A 22269-nucleotide genomic window follows, 5' to 3' on the forward strand; every position below is an offset into this window, starting at 1 on the left:
TGTTGAAGAGGCAGTTGCAACTACAACTAGTAATGCTGACAATGTGCTAATTACCACCTGAATACAGGCAAAAATTAAAGTAGAAATAAGAATTTTCCACAGAGTTAATGTCTCTTGAAAGTGGTCACAGTGGTTCCACCTAAACTTTTTTCAGGTTTTTCTTCTCTAGTGGAGTCTTTAACTTCCCATGGGTTAGGTAGGAATTTGTTACTGGTAGCTGCTGCATCAACCTTAAGCAGGAAACCATGTGGCTTTGCTTCCAAGATTGGGCGTAGGCTTCTGCTTATTTATTTCTGAAATTTTTCTAATTGTTATTTTAGTTTTTGCTTGTATGCAGGTGGCAGCTGGCACTTTATTAGCATTACTGTCTGCAGTTGCAACTATCTCTTCAACAAGGTATAGTAGTGTTTATAATAGTCTTTTAATTTCATAAAAATCATTATCCGATTACACCATATTTATTTTCAACTTTTAATTTTACTGTATATTATTTAAAATTCTAAAGTTGCTTAGAGGATTACATCTAATTAGGCTTTCCTTGGTTCTTTATGAAACTCTGATCAGCAAATACCCTCCAAGTTCCAAACAAATATAGTTTTGATATAATGATTTCATTATCAACCATGAAAAACTGGATCAACTTCAACCTTTTCGTTACTGGTAAGCTTGTTTCTTATTTGAATTCCATAAAATCTGGATGAGAATTTATTACACTAAATAAAATAAAATAAAATAAAAATATAAAATAATAACAACAGCATGTTGTTATTATTTTGTATAATAACAGCAGATAAAAACTGATAAAAACAGTGACTACAAAGAAAACTGGTTTTTTAATGAACATACCCAAAATCATGCATCCAAATGAGTGTTGTCCCCTTCAAAGTTGTATTCAAAGTCTTCATTTTAAGGGGGCTATAAACTTATTTCAACCATCCTTCCAATGCTCAAAACATTTTTAGAATGCTTCTACTGGAATTGCCTGCAAAGCTTGCATCACATCCTTTTGAATGTCTGCAATGGGGCAATGGTCATTTGAGTGTGGATTTTATTTTTGAAAACAGTCAAAAAGTGACAAATAAGGTGAGTGGTCCACCACCTGAAAAACTCAAATTCTTTCTCGGATTAAGCATGCAGTACATAATATATGTTAGATATGTACATTAGAGCAAGACTGTTTTATAGAAATTGGACTCTATTTACAGGAGAAAATTTCAACATACAATCAGTGTATGTCGAAATGCAGCAAAGTATTTTTCCATTTTGACATAAATTTCCGGCAGATTAGAAAAAGTAAATCTGCCAGAAAACAAAAGCCAAGGTAAATATGGATTCTAGGAAGACGAATGCTACAGGCATAGAACAAATTTGTTTTTTGTTCTATCCAAGTCAATTCAAGATTGACTTGGATTTTTTTTTTTTTTAATTTAATTTTTTTTTTTTTTTTTAAAGAAACTCAAACATTACCAGAGGCATACCCAAGTACTGTATATATACACCATGGACAAGTTCCAAGAAGCGCACCCACCTCTCCCAGTTCACATGAAAGTACATGTGTGCACACACCTCTCAAGCTATGCTCAAGTCAGCATAAATAAAATAAACATACACACATTTGTCTGCCCCTAGTAATATCTCTGAATATTACAATGTCACTCATACTGTCATAACATCACTCTTACTGTCACTCATTTTCATGGTGTTTTTTCTTTACACAAACATTTATTTTATAGCCATGGCAGGACACTAATGCTAGCAGCCCCGAAAGATACAGGCTGATTACTCCAGAAGCTCTTTTGTTGGCCTTAACAAGTGAAAATGTCTTATCACGAGACATCACTGGTGATGAACCATGGGTGTATGGCTATGACTAAGAACAAAGGCCATGTTCTGCAAGGCAAAAAAAAGACATGATAATCATGTTTTTTTTTTTTTTTTTTTGACTTGCAGGGCACTGTTCATTATGAATCTGTCCCACAAGGTGAAACAGTGAACTGAGAATATTACAAAACAGTTCTGTGGCAATTTTTTGTGCGATACTGTTTGGAGAAAACGACCAGGAAAGTGGGCTTTAGGAAACTGGTGCTTGATTATGACAAATTTCTTGTGAAGCGCCCCTCACTCTAGTACCCACAAATCTGCCATCTCACTGAATTTAGCTCCCTAGATCTTTTTTTTTTTTTGTTAAAAGTTGTCACAGATTTGCAACAACTAAGGCAATTATTCAGAATGTGATATAGGAACTATTAGCAGTTCTGAAAGAAGCACTGGAATCAATGTATACAGTATCAAGAAGACTACTTCAAAAGAAGATTAATCTAAATAGCTGGTAAATTTCATAATTTCCCAAATATTAGTTCAGTTCCCAAACTTTTTTTTTTGATCAGATAGTATGCTGGTACCTCATAACTTCTTTAGTTTCTTTTGCATGAAAACTTCAGAATTATAGCATTTTTTCATTCCATAATTAATTTGTGGCATAGAGATGTTTGTTACAAGGACACTGGATTGTCTGCTTTTTTTTTTTTTTTTTTTTTGTGGGCAAAATTAGCAACGGGAAACTCAGTTTTTCAGTCCTAAAGTGTTACATAAAGCATCAGGCTAACACAACAAATTTCAACTGTTGTCTTCACATTTAATACCAGTTTGTATTTGACCTGGAGAAATAGGAATAATTAAAGAAATATTTGAAGACTGTTTATTTGAGAAAGTCAGACTTCAAAGAAAGGACAGTCAAAAAGTTCTGAGTGACTTGGAGAAATGAAAAAATGGCAAATGGAACAAATAAATTTGATGGGACAGGATACAGAGATTTTAAGGTGGGGGAGGACGAGATTCATGATTTGAAAGTCTCTGACAAGGAATACGACAGTAGACACCTAAGTACCACTTTTAAAGCAGAAGGAACCACAGGGCAAATAACTAACTCAAGTGAGATGGGTAGTAGTTGAGGAAAGTGATAATTGAGTTTCTGTTGGGAAGAGCAAGTGAAGCTTGGCAGATTTTAGATGAAAATGGACATCACTAAGGATGGAACTAAATCCAAGGTTTTGGGAAGCTTAAATTACACATGCACAGTAAACAGGGACTGATATCTGAGCTTTATATATACTAAGATTATCCCCACATTATACAAATATTCCTTCTGATGATATAATGTTCATGCAGGACAGTGCCATGCCAAACATTGAAAATAACATAAAGGCAGCATTTAATAAAGACAAAATTATCAGTTGATATTTTTGGAATCTTTGGCCTGCCAAATCTCCAGACCACACCCCTGAAGACTGTGGCTTAAAAAAGATTACAAATGCACTGATAACAATGCCAAAAAACTATTCCTTGTTAGCACATCTAGTTTATCTAGATCTAGTTAAAAAAACTTTATACCCTTTCTGTATATAATGTCATATACACTAGTTCTCAAAAGTAACAGATGAACACAAAATTATAAATACATTTTTAAATACAAATAAATATAAAATCATAATTAAATACAATTTAAATACAAATAAATACCGTTCATCACTTATAAAGCAAAACAATCTGTTTGACTCTGCGAACAAAGATGCACAACCTGCAAACTAGGTAACCATATAAAAATAGTTTGTTTTTTGGAACTTCAGTAAATTGCTCATTCCTCTATCAGCTCACCCCTTATCTGATATAATAACTGCATCTCAAGTGAATGACTTGCAAAAGTTTCAACATCTATAGCATGACTCACGATAAACTTGTTTCTTGTGGATAATATGCTGGTTTTCGAGATACAGTATATGACTACTACTTTATCATTATTACAAATTCTAATGAACTGAACAATACATTTTATGTAGCAGGCGAAAAAGTCATGACAAAACCATTTGCAAACTTAAAATACCATTTACCAAATACACAATAAAGTAGAATACCACTTAGTTTTCATGCTATCATATCAAACTTGATTCTAATTGGTTACAGAGCTGCTGGAATGGGTGCACAGAAGGGCAACCAGTTTTGTGAAAGGAACAAAGCCACTGAAGCTCTAACCAAGAAAGGCTGCAGTTCTGCAAATTGCAGTGTCTGGAGATTAAGCACCTGCAGGTAGATCTGATTGAAGTATTTAAGGCCATGAATGGATTGCATAAGCTAAATGTTGATGGCATCCTTCCTCTTTCTGAGACTACACACACAAGGGGGCATAAATTCAAATTGAGGAAAGATGATTGCATGATAGATGTGCAGAAGTTTGCCTTCAGTCAGTGGGTGGTTGATTATTGAAACAAACTTCCATCTGTTGTTATGAAAGTGGGTGGTGTGAATAAATTCAAGGAAGAACTAGACAAATTCTTAGAGAGTATAGATGGGTGAAGTGTGCAGTTTTTTTTTTCAGCTGATACTTCATAAGCTTTCTTTCTTGCATCATTTGCCACTACTAATACTAATTCCTCATGATACACAACACTCCTTCACCCAATAAGATTCATGCCAGAACAGTGTTACAACAGTTCAGCATCCACAAGAATCCACTGTGGTTAAAAGTTGTATCAGTCATCTTCAAGGTACAGAACACTGCCGTCACAAAAGAAAAAATTTTGCACTCAGCCTCAATTCTTTAAGATTAATCTGCAGTTAAATAAGGCAATCAGCAAAAATACTAAGAATTAATTTTTAAGCATTTGTGACCCAGTGCCCCATATTTGTTGAACCCTGTCTTAGCATTGTTCAACCTACTTACCAGAGTAACTAAGTAAACAAATGACTCAAGCGTAACAAAATGGTTTTTCTAACTTCGATAAAAGTAAAGCAACAAACAACAGTGTAAATAAAATAAACGTACACACAACATTTTATTTACAAGAAAAGCCTTTGGAATACGATTTGGCAGGTTAGATGAATTAACTCACTGTTAACTTTATAAAGAAGGCCTCCTCTAACATTCAGTTTATGTTAACTCCTTTAACATTTCAAACCAAATTAAAGTAAAATAATTGTCACACAAAATATGACAAGAAGCACACAGTTAATTGTGACAAATTCACTTATTACAACTACTCACTTTGATAACAGTCACTGTTTCTGGCATAAGTTATACTGAGGAGTGAATATATAATCCAGATTGCCCATGGATAGTTTCATTTACAGTTAGATTTAATTAGTAAAGAAAATATTGCATATTTTCAAATATAATGAAAATATTGCATATTTTCAATATTTCCTTCTTTTTACCTTAGAGAGTATAGATGGGTGAAGTGTGCAGTTTTTTTTTTTTTTTTTTCAGCTGATACTTTATAAGCTTTCTTTCTTGCATCGTTTGCCACTACTAATACTAATTCCTCATGATACACAACACTCCTTCACCCAATAAAGATTCATGCCAGAATTGTGTTAAATTGGTTTTTAATTATCTGTTACTCTAATGTAAGTTTTTCGATTTTTTCGTTTTAATTTCTGGAGAGTATCATACGGAAGTGTTCTACGTACTATACTGAGGTATACTCCTCTTATTATTTTACAAACTTTACAAACCTGTAAACTGAAATGCCCATTCAAGACTTGATTTCCAGGAATGCTGGATCCTTCTAGAATGAAGCAAGGTAGTTTGTAGTTCCAGGTATATTGCATTTACACAAAGAAAGTCTATCATTTTCTCCTTAACTTACTTATTAACTGGTTTAATGTTCTGTTTATACTCCAACCTGTTTGTAAACTGCTCTGACCTCTAGGTAAAAGCAGTTTACAATTAATCAATTCAACAATGATTACAATCATTAACTGAATTTAGCAATCATGCAAGCTTGAACCACAGTCCCCTCAAACCATTGTGTTACTGTACTTCACTCTTGAACACTCAGTTTCTCTTGTAAATCATTAAGATTTAACTAATATATAGCATTATAGACAATATTTAATGTCTGGAAGAATTAACAGTGAAAAATTTTTATTTCTTTACAGCTAACAAGATTATGTAACAAGTTCTGATTAGCATTTACTGCTCCATTTTAACTTGCTCTGACTTTCAAAAAAACTTAAGCATTCTTCCAATATTCCAAAGCATTGGCATGGTTATGATTGCTTATGCAGCAGCACCACAAAGACTATTTTTTAAAAAATCTCATTATGCACATTACAAACTAGTTGGCCTTTTAGAAATGAAACTATTTACAACTGAAATACATTTTTACCAAGTTTACAGTACTAATTTATTTAAGAGACATTTATTTTTATGTGCTTTTGCATATATATTTTAATTATAAATAATATATTTTGACCAATTTTTGCATCTAATAAACTGGCAAGTACAAGTGTGAAATGGTAACAAAGCAAATATCATGGTTGAGATAACACTACAGTAACATTTCTTTATTTAAACCCATCATTATGACTCACTGACTCTTTCAATAAAAGTGACATATTTGTAAATTACTATACTTTTTTAATACTGCACAAGTTTTGTTCAGGATTTTTTGTTCATAGTAATAAATAATAATAATAATTATTATTATTCAACCACTCAACCATTCATTAATAATAATGAATGGTTGAGTGGGGGAAGACAGAGGGTGGTATTCAATGGGCGCTGCTCTTTGTGGACTAATGTTATTAGTGGAATCCCACAGGGTTTGGTTTTGGGTCCACTGTTGTTTTGTATATTTATCAATGATATTGATGAAGGTATATCAGGCTTAGTGTCGAAGTTTGCAGATGATATAAAGGTTGGCAGGGTTGTTAATGACACTAATGACAGTACGCTGCTGCAACAGAATCTAGAAAATTTGGGAAGATGGACTGAGAAGTGGCAACTGAAGTTTAACCTTGACAAATGCAAAGTACTGCATATGGGTAGAAGTAACCCCAGAGGAACATACCAATTGTGTGGTACTACACTTAGGGTAGTAGAAATTCAAAATGACCTGGGAGTACTTGTGCAGTCAGATATGAAGTTTTCTGAGCAATGCAGACAGGCTGCCAGAGCATGTCATGGGGTTTTGTCAATGATATACAGGAATTTTGCTAGCAGGGAAAAGGAGATGATTGTCCCTCTGTATAAGGCAATGGTCAGGCCATGCCTTGAGTACTGCGTACAGGTCTGAAGGCCTCATTTTAGGAAGGATGTAGATTTGCTTGAGCGTGTACAGAGAAGGGCAACAAGATTGGTGAGGGGAATGAAGGGATCCTCTTACCAAGAGAGGCTTAAGTTCTGCAAATTGCAGAGGTTGGAGACGAGGCACCTGCAAGGTGATCTGATTAAGGTGTATAAGGCCTTGAATGGGTTGAGCACGCTGAATTCTGATGGGATTCTTCCACTTGTTCAGATTACAAACCTAAGGGGACATAAATTCAAATTGAGGAAAGACAGCTGTAGAATAGATGTGTGGAAATTTGCCTTTAGCTAGTGGGTGGTTAATTGCTGGAACAAACTTCCATCTGTCGTTGTGGAAGTTAATAGGTTAAATAAATTTAAGGAGGAACTGGACAAACATTTAGAGGGAATGGTTGTGCGATTTTTTTTTTTTTTTTTGGCTGATGCTATATAAGCTCATACGCTTGCTTTCTTGCATCACATGCCACGATTATGATTACTATAATACTTAAACGCTGACGACCTGCCAAGCTGAGATAAGTAGTAAATTTTTATTTATGAAGCCGTATAAGACAAATAGTTCATTAAAAGTTAATAAAACATACTAATTTATTTTTAAATACAGTTAATATCGGAATGTATGAACTCATATAAAAATGACACGATAAGCGAATTTTAAATTTATATGTCAATTTAAAAGTAAATTCTTTGTGAAGGAGAAATAAAACAGACTTACAAATGAACTGAATACTGGTGTTGTATACGATTAGCCACTAATTTTGATTCAGCTTCAGACCAATTCAAAGGAGTTTTGGGATTATTGCAGAGAACTTGACACTCTTGGTTAATAGTCATCTGAACTTTATATGGAGTATTTACAATACGATCTCCTCTTAATACTTCGCCTAAAAGAAACAGGAATGCAAAAATTGAAGCTACGAGAACACAGAATATAATTGTAATCAAAGATTTTTTTCATAAAAATTTTCCTAACTTTAAAGTGAAATATTTAAATTTAAATTAAAATATGCATGCATGTTAATGTAAGCATTTTTATTATTATTATTATTTCATAAGTTTTGTTTGAGTATTACTCAAACAATACCTTTGAATTTCAATAGTTTGATCCAACAGAATGAAAAATTATCTTAAACCAGTGATATCTAATTGACAGTTCATAGGTGTCTGTAAACCCAAAACAATTTTAAGTGCCCAGGAAGCAACAGCTATAACTGAGGTAGCAAATACAAAATACCACTTCAAAATTTACAGAATATTGTGTAAATACTATACTAGTCAAATAATGACAGCACGCTCAGCATCACAAAGGTTATTTGATAACAACCAAACAAAGATATATAACTAAGAAATAAATTCAGTTCGACCAGTAAATGCAGTAGCTAATTATATTTAATGACAGTAGCTTTCGAGATACCGTATCTCTTCAGCGGCTGTAGAAGTAGCACATACATGAAAATATAAATATAACATAAAACGTCATGTCTTAACATTACAAACTCCAAAATTGGGTGTAGTTGTGCACCTCTATTGTGGTTTAAAACGTTGCAACAACTAGATATGTGTAGTGACTCTAACCACAGACGGTGATAATAGTGATGAGATTAGTCAACCACCTCGCTGTTGTGATTGGGATGTCATCCTCTGAGGTTCAGAAACACAGCTACTACAACATCTCAACTTCTTGTCCCCATTCATCCAGTTCACAGTAGAATTAGAGTTGAACAAGGGCCTTCCTTTCCTGGATGTCTTAGTGAGGTGCGTGGGCTCACACCTGAAAACTTTGGTATACTGGAAGCTCATGTGCTGTGGTCAATTTGCAAACTACAGTTCAGTGCATGCCACCTGTGCAGCACTGCGCATACACACTACTCTCTCGAGCTTGGAGTCATTCCAGCTCCGTGGAAGCTAGGTACATCGAATTTTCTAAGATAACAGCCAATCTCACCAACTGTGGTTATCAGTTACCATACCCATGTCTTGGACAGATGCGCTCTACAAGCCCGAGAGCTTGGCGCAAGTCTGAGACCTGCCCCCCCCCCATAGCAATGAGACAACATCCACTGCTTATATCCCATATTACCCGGGCGCTTCAGATCACATTTCTAAGATCTTAAGTGGGTATTGTATAAAGTGCCTGCAACTTCCCAGTAGAGGTTTGCGATCTCTTGTCTCGTGGGTGAAAACACCCCCCCCCCCCTTTACACAGCACTACTATATACCGGATCACTTGCTGCGACTGTGGCAGCTGCTATGTATTGGAAAGCTCAAGGAGACTCCAGAACTGCCTCATGGAACATGACAGGGCCATTCGCCCAGGTGGCTCTAAACAATCTGCAGTCGCAGACCATTTTTGGTAGACATAACACGACCTCAATCCCAGTCGCGACAGCGAGGTGGTTGACCAATACCGTCACTATTATCACTGTCTGTAGTTAGAGCCACTACACATATCTAGTTGTCGCAAAATTTTAAACTGCAATAGAGGTGTACGACTACACCCAATTTGCCCTGACAACAATCACCTAATTCTCTATGTAGTAAGTAATTCAGCATTCGCACATCTACATGTGCACTCTTTCACTCAACATGAGCATTCACTGCTCATTCCATTCCTAACATTTTTATGTTATATTTATATTTTCATGTATGTATGTACTACTTCTACAGCCGATGAAGAGATACATTAAAAACTACTGTCATTAAATATACTTATCTATTGTCATTAGCTACTACATTTACTGGTCGAACTGAATTTATTTCTTAGTGGAACCCAGTGCCACAGGCCCCTTCTCTTTTAAAGATATATAATTTCAAAAAGAATGTAGAGAAAATTTTATTCTATAAATGTGAATGAACAAGCAGCTTGTATTAAAAAGTATCTCAACCAAAAAGATCAAATATGGAATGGCATCATAACAGCATTTGTCGGATTTTAAAAATGAATATCCACCAAAAATATTACTATGAGCAGAAAAAGTTGCTTACACCTTATAAAAAAAAAAAAAAAAAAAAACCCACTCCAGGTGGCCTACATACCAGATGGTACATGTAGGCCACCTGTTTCTTTTTGTTTTGTTTTTATAAATTTGGAAGTTTTCAAAAAAATTTTAAAACTATGTATATAAATGTTTTTAAATATTAATCTTTTCCTATTTTGACTTTATGGCCAACCATTAGACTAAGATTGTCAAAAATTAAATCAAGATCACATTTTAAAAAAATTGAAAATTGATACCAAACAAAAAAACTAGTCATTACTTTTTTTTAATGCTATAATATCCTCTGCATTTATACGCCTATTACTTGAGTTTTTTTGAATTTCAGAGAATTTCTTTAATCTTGTGCAAGCCCACACTGTCTTTAACCTTGAGGAGTTGCTCCCTCTTAAGCTGATTTTTAAAACTATCATAAATATAAAAACAGCCATTATTACTTGTAAACAGAATAACAGATAATATCATATTCCCATAAAGTTAGAAAATGCTTTTCTCAAATTACATCTTTCACATCTGTCAACTTGTGCAGCATGAAATTACATAATCACCTTTCCCTATGCCAGCATCCTATATGGAGCAGAAATCTGGACATTAGGTACACACACTAATGTGGAACATATTTATGCCAAGGAATAAATACTGGTTGGTAAAGGGTTTTTTTTTTTTTTGTTAGTTGTTGGCGCATCGGCTTCTGTAGCCATATTGCACCTCCCAAGGTTTTTGCATTTTCTACTCTGATCCAAGCCCGAGGCGGGATTCGAACCCGCGACCTTTGGGTTGCAAGACAGGCACTTTACCCACATGGCTAGCCCAGTCGGCGTTGGTAAAGTAGCAACACACAAAATTACACTTTCTCCTACATAATGCATAACAAAAATGGCACAAAAAGTTGGGCCAAAGATGGTACCAAACATGGTCAAAGATGGAAGACTTGTATTCATTGGTAAAATAGTCATGGGCATCATATCAGGGCCCAATATATGGAACATGTTCATGCTGCATCTCCACCTGTACATCCAGGATCAACCCCAATGTTCATTAGGTAACCCAACAGGCTAGCCTTGTCAGACAATTTTCTGTCCAAGATCAGATGCTCAAAAAAAAAAAAAAAAAACCCAAGAACCGGACATAACTTCTGTCTATTTGTTATCAATGCTATCATTATTATTAAGCAGCTTACATACATCATAAGCTTCTTAGTACAAGTTCCTGTGCAGACTTATTATTATAATTGAGTGAACAGACCATTTCAACCCCAGCTGGTTTGCAACTGGCTATGATCCTCAGGCTTGTACTACTAGTATCTGTCACAGTGATCTCTGTCTTTTATATTATTTACTAATTTATTTTCTTTGTTATCTTACTAACTGTTTTCCCACATGCACTTTAGTGTATGAAAAAATATCTTTTAATTTGTGAACCTTTTTCAAGCTTACTGTGATGGGAATTTGTGTATACCATCTGTATCAATAAAGATAATTTTTTGTGATCCATTATTATGAAGCCAAATATTTCCTTTTACGTTCTAGCAGCAGTCTCCTCAATTAGTGGCAATGAGTCTCCGACTTTATTTATATATTCTTCATCCTAAGTTTAGAGTTCTCGAGTCATCTTACTGTAATATAAGTCTACATGTCTAGTCAGTAGTGACCTCACTTTGAATCTACAAGCTCTATTCATATGCCTTATCATTTCTCTTGTAGTCCATTATATTAAGGGCTTTAACAGATCCATAATGACTTTCAAAGCTAACCTAATAAATATTTTCAAATATTTTTTTTCAAATAATTAACTAAATTGTAATGGTCTCCAGTTTTGACCTTCAGCAAAGGAATAATTACTTTTTAGTGCCTGTGACATTTTTTTTTGTAACAAAAACATGCCATAAACTTATGATAGCTCTAAAAACATTGTAACAGTAATGGATTATATGTAGTTAGTGGATATAAAATCTACTACACTGCTTGAGGTAATATAGCCTTTCTTCTGTTACAAGTATTCATTTAACATGACAATATTATCATTTATAACTGCCATTTCTAAATTATTTATTGAAGACGAGGGTCTCTCTTATTATTTGGTATTTCTAAACTAGATATTTAATAAAATATCTAGTTTTAGTTAACTGAAACTATAGTCACCAAAACATTTCATTTTTAAGACTATTATAAATAAAATATTATAAATAAAACAATTTAAAACTTTTAAGAAATAATTCTTACCTAAATTTTCTGACTTATAAACAAGATCATGCTTCTTCAAATGACAAAATGGTAATGAATAATACTCATACGGTAACTGGGTTAATATACTGGTCATTTTAACTGCTTTAACTTCAATGTCTTCAGCTGCATGATATTCTACTGGAGCAACACCAGGCACATAAAATCCAAATGCCTGATATTGATGTATTACAAAAGCCAAGTGGAGCCAAGCTACTAGAACGAACATGATTCTCTTTAGTACCTGCAAAAAATTTTGAAAAGAAGTTTACACCTTCAAGAGATTTTTATAACCATCTCCCTCTAAAAATTTTTGTTTGACTATTCTAACTCTTCTCCATAGTTATGATTAAGGACTATTAATTCAATAATAATAAAATTGCCAATCTCTACGTTTTCAACCAATACCCCAATTCGCTCCAGATCAAATGAACAAAACAACATTAACCAGACAGAAACAAATGTTGGCTATTTAATGACCACTAAATAAGTACTTTGAACTGCACGAATAAATGAACAATTAGCAAAAGTTAGGCTTTATTTTACTTTTGTCTTTGTTGCAAAATTACATAAAGGTAAAAATATGGCAAACAGTATCTGTTGATAAGCTCTGTTTTTAACCTTCTGTCACTTGCACCCTCAATTGTAACAAGGTTGCTTGAATGGTGTGATCCTTTTTTTTTTGGTATAATTATAAAAATTTAATTTTTTAGCTTTTTTACTGAATTGAAAATGATGATCTATTAATTATGATTTGCCAAATCCAATAAAAATAAATGATAGAAACCAATAATAATAATAAAGAAAGTTTTTATAATTTTTTTTCAGAATTTTAAAAGGTCATTGACCCACTAGATTGAAACTCAGATGCAACAAAATCTGTATTTTATTCAGTTGTTCACATTTAGCAGGCAAAATCAAAGCATCATGGCAAGATCAGACGCCTGTCACTGGCATCTCACAGACACCACATGGAAATGGGAGTTGCCTAGATGAAAGGTAGATGCTTTTGCTCACCTGGCATCCGTTAAACAGTAAACAAAAATTTAGCATCTCATAATTCATAGTACATTGAAATGAAAACAGAAAATACTGTATAACCAGTTAGAGAATATTAGTAGGGAAAAGTACATGGGAGGATTTGATTTTATTTCTCAATTTAAAATAATAACAAAAAAAAAAAGTGACGTCTGTCAGATGCCATGCTAGCAGTGGAAGAAACAATAATACTAATTCATGGAGGCCTGCTTCTATAACAAGAAATCTCTCAAACTTCATAGAGTATTTCCTGTGTGGACTGACTGTTACTGCTAATAAAAATAACCTAAAAAATATAATAATAAATTAATAAATAAAAATAAAAGCATACCAAAAAAAATTTGGAACCATCATGCAAGAGTTATATTTTAAGAATTTGCTCCAAAACTAACAAAATGTCTGTTTTTTTTTTTTTTTTTGTTTTTTTTTTTTTAAGTATTCATTTTCTTATTTGTACTGTAATATTTTTTATTTATTAAGTCACATAATAGGAAGGTTTCATTTAATGCTATATACTGGGTGGTTATAAAATAAGTTTTCCTATTCAGGAGACCCTAGTGTCAAAACATAGGGTATAGTGTGTTCGTGTACACTATGTTTTGACACTAGGGTCTCCTGAATGGGAAAACTTATTTTATAACCACCCAGTATATAGCATTAAATGAAACCTTCCTATTATGTGAATTAATAAATAAAAAATATTACAGTACAAATAAGAAAATGAATACTTAAAAAAAAAAAAAACAGACATTTTGTTAGTTTTGGAGCAAATTGTGTCAAAACAGTTAGTGCTACAAAAACAATTAGTCAAAAACAGTTAGAGTCAAAATAGTTAGTGCTGCGAAAATCGGTGGGTGTGTCATTTAGGGTATGGGGAAGAATTTGTAGAAGAAAAAAAATTAGTTCAAATTTCCGCCACCAGGGGGAAACTACGCTGCACGTATGTAAAAGTTGTCATTTACTTCAAGATATGCTGCTTACACAAATGACATCCAGTTAGATAAAAGCAGAAAGGCCAACACCACCATCAATAACCATTATGGCTCTTACAAGAAAGGAACGTGCTCTTTTAATAAAACTGTTCTGTTCTACCAGAATAATAGTAATGCTAATGCAGCACTATGTGAATATCGGAAACTTAAAGGTTTGCATAAAGGACCTTTGACATCAGTGGAGCTTCGAAAACTAATAAAGAAATTTGAAACGACCGGAGAGTTGGGTGTAATTCCAGGCAGGGGATGATCACATACTGGAATGGAAGTAGTGGATGAAGTGGCGATTGCAATGGCCTCCAGGTCAGAATGCGAAACACTACTAGTCAGTAGTACCAGAGGTGTATCAAGAGACTTGAACCTACCTTGGTCTACTGTACGTAAAGTGCTTCGAATAATTTTATGCTGGTTCCCGTACAAGAACTAAAGTCTTGTGATCAGCAATAACGAATAGACTTTGTTCTACGATTTCTGGCTCATATTGAACTTGACGATACATGGGCTCGAATGATCTTGTGGTCTGATGAGGCACATTTCACTCTTCATGGGGCTGTAATGCACAAAACTTCCAAATATGGGGAACTTCTCGTCCATCTACTGTGCATGAAAGACCACTACAAAGTCCATACGTTACAGTACAGTGTGGATTCACAGCAGAGTTTATAATCAGACCATTTTTCTTTGAAGAGTCTACACCTCATGGCCCCATAAGGAGTATGATAACTAGTGCACGGTACTGCACTCTTCTAAGAGATCACATTATTTCTGCTCTGCAAGAAAGGCAATACTTGGAGACCATAGTGTTCATGCAAGATGGTGCCCCTCCCCATGTTGGTTGACAAGTGAAGGAATTGCTCCGTTCAACATCTGGAAATAATCGCATCATTTCTAGAGACTTTCCGTAGTTCTGGCCAACCCGATCACAGATCTCAATCCCTGTGATTTCTGGTTATGGGCATACCTGAAAGACAGTTTACTGTGGTGGGATACAGATGCTTGTCGATTTGAAAGCAAGTATTAAACAGCATGTAGCCAACGTATCCAATGAGATGCTATGCAAAACTGTGTCACATGCAGTCCTATGTTTTCAGAATGTCATCTCAACTGAAGGAAAGCACAGAGTAATATCTGTATATTTCTAAGTTCTGATATTAAAATCTAATCCTAAGTTAAGTATTCCATCATGTTTACAATGCCAATTTCTCCCCTGGCAAGGAGAAATTGGCATTGTAGAGAAATTTGAACTAAGTTTTTTCCTTCTACAAATCGCTTCCCCATACCCTAAATGACATACCCACCAATTTTCGCAGTGCTATCTCTAACCATTTTGACACTAGGGTCTCCTGAATAGGGAAACTTATTTTATAACCACCCAGTATTTGTTCTTGGAAAACAATGTAAGCTGAAACAATGTTACCTTAAATTAGGTTGACTAGACATCCTGGTATACCGAAAGTTTCTTTTTAGGACAAATAAATGTCCTAGTTTCCAGAAATTTTAAATGTAATAGTTTATCCAACAGTTTTTATTGTCTGCATTTGCAGGAATTCATTTTCAATCTCAAGCTAGATCTACCAAACAACTTTTTATAAAAGGCATTTTCATTTCCAGTGCTAGAAAAACCACTTGTGAATGTAAGATCACCAAGAATTGCTTACAATAAAATAAAGATGACAGCTGGGCATATACAAGGTACAATAAAAAAAAAAAAAAAAAAAGTTTGGAGGACTTTGTATCTTGAAATTGTGGCATCACAGAAAGTTGTGACTTATCGCATGTTCTGTAACTCATCTAGATGTAGTAATCATCATATGAATCACGCTGTCATTTTTTATTAGTGACTGTGAATAAGTATTTTATGTGTTTCGTTGCATTTTAAAATGGTGATTTTCCAGAGCAGTAAATTTGCATCAAATCTTGTTTCGAATTACAGAAAGGTGCAACAAAACTCACAACATGTTAAAAAAGCTTTCAGATAAGATGCTTTTCTGAGACTTTCAGGGACTTTTCAGTGGTTCACAAAGTTTAAAGAGGGTCTCTTGTTAATTGAAGATGATATTCACTCTGGCTGCTCTTTTACTTCAAAAATCAGAGTCAAATCACTCATATTTGTGGTCAGATGAGGAGTGATCATGCTTAGCTATCTGCAAAGTTGCTAGCGAAATTAGTATTTCTTAAGAGACATGTCAATCAATTTTAACACGAGTTGGGAATGCAATGTGTTTCAGCCAATTTGTATTTCGCATCCTCACTGATGAGCAGAAAGCTCTCACATGTTAGGACCTTTACCAATGTACTACTGCTGACCCACATTTTGTTTCTTACATTACTGATGACGAATTGTGGATGTATAGCAGAAGCCCAGAAACAAGGCCTAGTCTTCTCTATGGAAGCGCCTTAGTCTAATGCAATGTTAAAAAAAAAAAAAAAAAAGACAAAACCATTTTTATCAAATGCAAAGTTTATACTTATCATAGGATGAAATAGTAAATCAAGAATACTACAAAACAGTTCTATGGCAATTGTTTCTCTGAAGATCAGAGAAAATAACTGAAAAAATTGACACCTGCATTAAGAAAACACCCCTCCATACTTGGTAATTTTTGTGTATGTTTGCAATGACTGAGAAAATTATTCAGAATGCAAAAACACAACTATTAACAATTTCAAATGGAGCTTATGAGGAATGTTTTCAGAAGTTCCAGAAGTGTTGAAATCAATGTGGACAGTGTCAAGTAGACTATTTCAAAGGAGATCCATCCAAATAGCCAGTAAGCTTCATCACTTCCCAAATATTAGTTGCCTCTGAACTTTCTGAAAGAATGGGAGGGGAATCATACCTTAGATTCCCCCTTCTCTTCTATCATAAGCAGTTTTAGTGTTGCAGGTTTTCAGTACATCTGCACTGCCATCCTAAAGAGAATCTCTCGTGGACTAAAAGAAGGAATTCCACTTGGTCAACAGACAGACAGACAATCTATATTGTGCAGTGTGACAACCTTCATTGATCTTGCTCCATGATATGATGTTATTTTCATTACTAGTTTGCTGAACTCTGTAATTTTGAGAACTCTTGTTTTTTAGAAGACATAACATATAACAGGTTACTGAACATTCAAAAACTTGCTGGTTAAGTTTAAACCAAGTAATCAATAAGTAATAAACTTTTCAAAGTATTGAAAGGTTTTTTCTTGCAGGAGGAAAGCTGCCAAAATTTGTTGTAATTTTGAATTACCATTAAATGAAGCATACTTCCATCATTTATGAATAGTGTGCTTAGCATATTCAATAAACAATTACTAAAAACTGAATGTTTCAAAAATTGCATAATAGAGTTCATGAGCTGTTCACCAGACAATCGAAATAATTAAATTAAGCATTGAAGAAAAATTTAAACCCATTAAGTGTTTACAAAATTTTAAAATTTACAAATTCAGGGTGAAGAAATACTTAAATATGGAATGTCTATATGTATAAAAAAACTTTGTGAATGCCTTTTGTGAATGCCTATAAAATGGACTGAGTCCTTCGATAAATTCAAATTATGGAATGGATGCTTTTAAAAAAATACACCAGTATGGGAGGAAGTTCAAAAATACATGTAAAAATATTACTGATATGAAACTTCAAACTAATAAAAACTTATTTAGTCAGTTTTCTTTGCTCAAAATTTTTTTTTACAAGAAATGAAAGAAATAAATGATGACTAATTTAAAATATCTCATTAGGGATAGTGGTCACTGTTTTTTTTTTTTTAATGTTTATATTTCAAGCGCAGACCTTTGAAATTAAAAAAAAAAAAAAAAAAAAAAATTATTTGGCTTTTTTCCATGCAAAAATAATGGAAATGTTGAAAGAATTTTTTCCAATATTCGTCAGTCATTACTCAAAATTATTATAATTGGCAATGCCTGTATCAAGTTCTCAAATTATATTTGAAAATAATCAATAATGTTTTTTGATTTATAATCTACTACCAATTACACTAAAACTTTTTATATTTTCTTGGAAAAATTATTTTCCTGGAATATAGTTAGCATTAGCACGAAGGATTGCAAGAAAGCAAGCTTATACATCATCAGCCAAAAAAAAAAAAAACCTCTCCATCCACTCCAAAAGTTTGTCCAGTTTTTCCTTGAAGTTATTTAAGCTATCAACTTCCACAATTACAGATGGAAGCTTGTTCCAACAATCAACTACCCGCTGGCTAAAGGCAAATTTCTGCACTTCTATTCTGCAACTGTCTCTCTACGTTATCTGTTGGGATATCAGAGACATCCCAACAAATAGAGGAGAGAGACAGTATATGGCTTTCGATTGCCAAACACGATCAAAGGCTTTCAATCGTCTTTGACATAAAGGTCTTCTAAACAAGCTTCCATCTTATGGTTTGCCAACTGTTTTTAGTAATTGGTTATCCAGTTTTCTCTGTGATCGCTCACTGAGAGTGATGGTAGATGGCTCTCTGTCTTCTAACTTCTCCACTAATGCCGGTGTCCCCCAAGGTTCAGTTCTTTCCCCCACGCTTTTCCTCTAGGATTCTTCTGCTCTTATGCTTATCTTTAGTGACATTCCGATTTCTAGGAAAAATGATATCTCTTTTGGGGATTACCCTGACTTCTAATCTCTCTTGGCACAAGCACATTACAAATATTGCTTCCTCCGCATCTAAAAAACTTTATCTTTTTCTCTTTTTCGCTCTCGAGCAAAAGTTTTCTCTTTCGCTCTCGGCATTACTTTCTTTCCAAACAGCTGCTCGCTCTGTATAAATCGCAAATTCCCCCTGCCATGGAATATTGTTCCCACATCTGGGGTGGTGCCCCCAAAACCTCTCTCAGGCTTCTTGATTCCATTCAGAAGAGGGCAGTTAGGTTAATTAATGATTCATCTCTAACAGAGTCTCTCTACTCGCTCTCTCATAGACGTACTGTTTCTGCTGCATGCCTCTTCTACAGATACTTCCATGGACACTGTTCTTCTGAATTGGCTTCTATAATTCCCGCTCTCTCTTTAAAAACGGTCCAAACACGTGCCGCCACCAACCAACATCCATTTACTGTCCAACTTCTAACTCATAGAACCAACTTTTCATCTTCCTCGTTCATTCATTCAACTGCCGTTTTCTGGAACAACCTTCCTTCATATGTATTTCCTGAAAATTACAGTCTACGGAGGTTCAAGTCCAATGTTAACAAATATCTTCTTTCGTCTTCTCAACCTCCAACCCAAGCATGGTAATAAGTACTACAGGTTCTAATACCTCTCGTGTTTGGGGTTTACATAAAAAAAATATATATATATCAGAGATATTCCACGGTAATTACCGTCTGTAATTATGTTATTAGTGGAGTCCCCCAGGGTAATTGCAGACCTGTTAGGTCTGTAATTACCCTGGAGGACTCCACTAATAACATTACTCCATGACGAGCAGTGTCCATTGATTACCACTCTGTCTTCTCCTGCTCAACCATCCTTTTATCCATAACAGAAACTTTCTCTTAATGCCATACTGCTCCAATTTGTACAGCAGCCTTCTATGTACAACAGTATCAAAAGCTTCGCTGAAATTCAAGTATATAATATCAAAATTATTTTTTGCATCCAGTTCCTTTGTGACCAACATTGTAGTATACAATTAGCATTAGTAGAGGCACATAATGCAAGAAAGCAAGCTTATATAGCATCAGCCAGAGGGATAAAAAAAAAAAGCCTTCCCATTTCACTGATCCGTTCATTCCAAATGTTTGTCTAGATGTGCCTTGAATTTATTTAAGCTATCAACTTCCACAACAACAAATGGAAGTTTGTTCCAGCAATCAACTACCCGCTAGCTAAAGGTAAACTTCCGCACATTTATTCTACAACTGGCTTTCCTCAGTTTGAATCTATGCCCCCTTAGGTTTGTAAACTGAGTAAGAGAAAGAATCCCATCAGCATTGAGCCTGCTCAATCCATTCAAGGCATTATACAACTCAATCAGATCGCCTCGCAGGTACCTAGTCACCAGAAACTGCAATTTGAAGGAATTAAGCCTTTCTTCATAAAAGCACAACTTCGTTCCCTTCACCAGTCTTGTTGCCCTTCTCTGTACTCATTCTAGCAACTCTACATCCTTCCTAAAATGAGGCTTTCAGACCTGTATGCAGTACTCAAGGTGTAGCCTGACCACTGCCTTATACAAGGGTATAATCACCTGCTTATCCCTGCTCACAAAATTCCTGTATATCATTGACATGACCCCATGAACTACTCTGGCAGCCTGTCTGCATTGCTCAGAAAACTTCATATCTGACTGCACGGAGGTTCATATCTGATTAACCCCAGGTCTCTTTCATCCTCCATTACCTTGAGTGCTACCACATAGTTGGTACATTTCTCTGGGGTTACTGCTACCCATATACAGTACTTTGCATTTGTCAATGTTAAACTTCAGTTGCCACTTCTCAGCCCATCTACCCAACTTTTCTAGATCCTGTTGCAGCAGCATACTGTCATTACTGCTATTAACAACCCTGCCAACCTTTATATCATCTGCAAACTTTGACATTAAACTTGATATACTTTCATCAATATCATTGATAAATATACAAAACAACAATGAGCCTAACACTGAACCCTGGGGGACAGCACTAATAACATTAGTCCACGAAGAGCAGTGTCCATTGTTTACCACTCCTGTCTTCTCCCACTCAACCATCCTTTTATCCATTGTAGCAACTTGCCCTTAATGCCATACTACTCCAATTTGTACAGTAGTCTTTCTTGTGCAACAGTATCAAAAGCTTTCCTGAAATCCAAGTATATGATACCAAAATTATTTTTTGCATCAAGTTCCTTTGTGACCACATCATAGTATCCAATCAAACTGGTCAGACAAGACTTCCCCTTGACAAACCCATGCTGTCTGAATTATCACTGCTGTCTTGTCTAATGATCCTGCAATGCTTCTTTAACGAGTGACTCCATTATTTTCCCTGGAACAGAAGTCAAACTAACAGGTCTATAATTACTTGTGTCATCCTTTAATCTGCCTTTGTGAATTGGAGATACATTTGCACATCTCCAGTCCAAGGATGCTCTCATAATTACTGCTAAGGGTTTGCTTACTTCCCTTGCTGCCTCCTTTAATATAACAGGATTGATCCCATCCACCACAGGTGCCTTTCTTATGTTTAACTTCGACAATTTCTCCTCCACTTTGCTCTCAGTTATTACAAAATAATTTAACTCCCTGTTAGTTTGATAAACATTTGGCCCTCTACTCCTTGAATAACTCCTCATGTGTGAATGTAGATGCAAAATACTAATTTAGTTTGGCAGCTATCTGAGAATGGTCATCTACAATCAAACCATTGAAATCAAGTGGACCAATCTGATTCATCCCCTTCGTTTTAGAGTTTATATAAGTAAAGAAGTCTTTGCTGTTTTTCTTTCATAATCTGCCTTCACTTGCCTAACCTCCTTTGTGACTTGATTACAGACTAGCTTGTATCTACCATAGGCTTCTGTGCCGCCTGACAATTGTCAGGCGGCACAGAAGCGTGCCGCCCGACATGCTTCTGTCATCTATTAGCGGTATCTATTAGGGCACAGAAGCCCTAATAGATACCGCCTGACAATTGTCAGGCGGTATCTATTAGGGTTATCTATTATGTGCATCCCATGGATTTTTCTTCTTTGCCAAGAGTCTCATTAGTTCATCTGACATCCATGACCACATTGTAGTATCCAATCAAATTGTTCAGGCAACATTTCCCTTTAACAAACCCATGTTGTGTCTAAACTATAATTGCAGTCTTGTCTAGATAATCCTGCATTGCAAAGTAAGGGAGCAAGTGACTATTACTTTCCAGGGAACAGAAGTTAAACTAACAGGTCTGTAATTACTTGTGTCACCCTCTGATCTGCCTTTGTGAATAAATTGCACTTCTCCAGTC

At 34.9% G+C, this 22269-nt stretch overlaps 1 protein-coding gene across 4 annotated transcripts in view; it reads right to left on the reverse strand.

The window, feature by feature from the left end:
- The window catches only part of TM9SF4 (transmembrane 9 superfamily protein member 4), a 141236-nt gene that overhangs the window by 95633 nt on the left and 23334 nt on the right, over positions 1–22269 (reverse strand). For all 4 annotated transcript variants that reach the window (XM_090373238.1, XM_090373235.1, XM_090373236.1 and 1 more), the window contains exons 2-3: positions 12303–12546; positions 7800–7968 (exon numbers count right to left, since the gene is read on the reverse strand). In XM_090373238.1, coding sequence (XP_090229364.1) covers positions 7800–7968; positions 12303–12531 — 398 coding nt within the window. In that variant the 5' untranslated portion in view covers positions 12532–12546. The remainder of the gene's footprint in view (positions 1–7799; positions 7969–12302; positions 12547–22269) is intronic.

Source organism: Mastigoproctus giganteus, chromosome 5 (genome assembly GCF_048544385.1).
Source record: "Mastigoproctus giganteus isolate SK-2022 chromosome 5, ASM4854438v1, whole genome shotgun sequence".
Lineage (NCBI taxonomy): Eukaryota > Metazoa > Arthropoda > Arachnida > Uropygi > Thelyphonidae > Mastigoproctus > Mastigoproctus giganteus.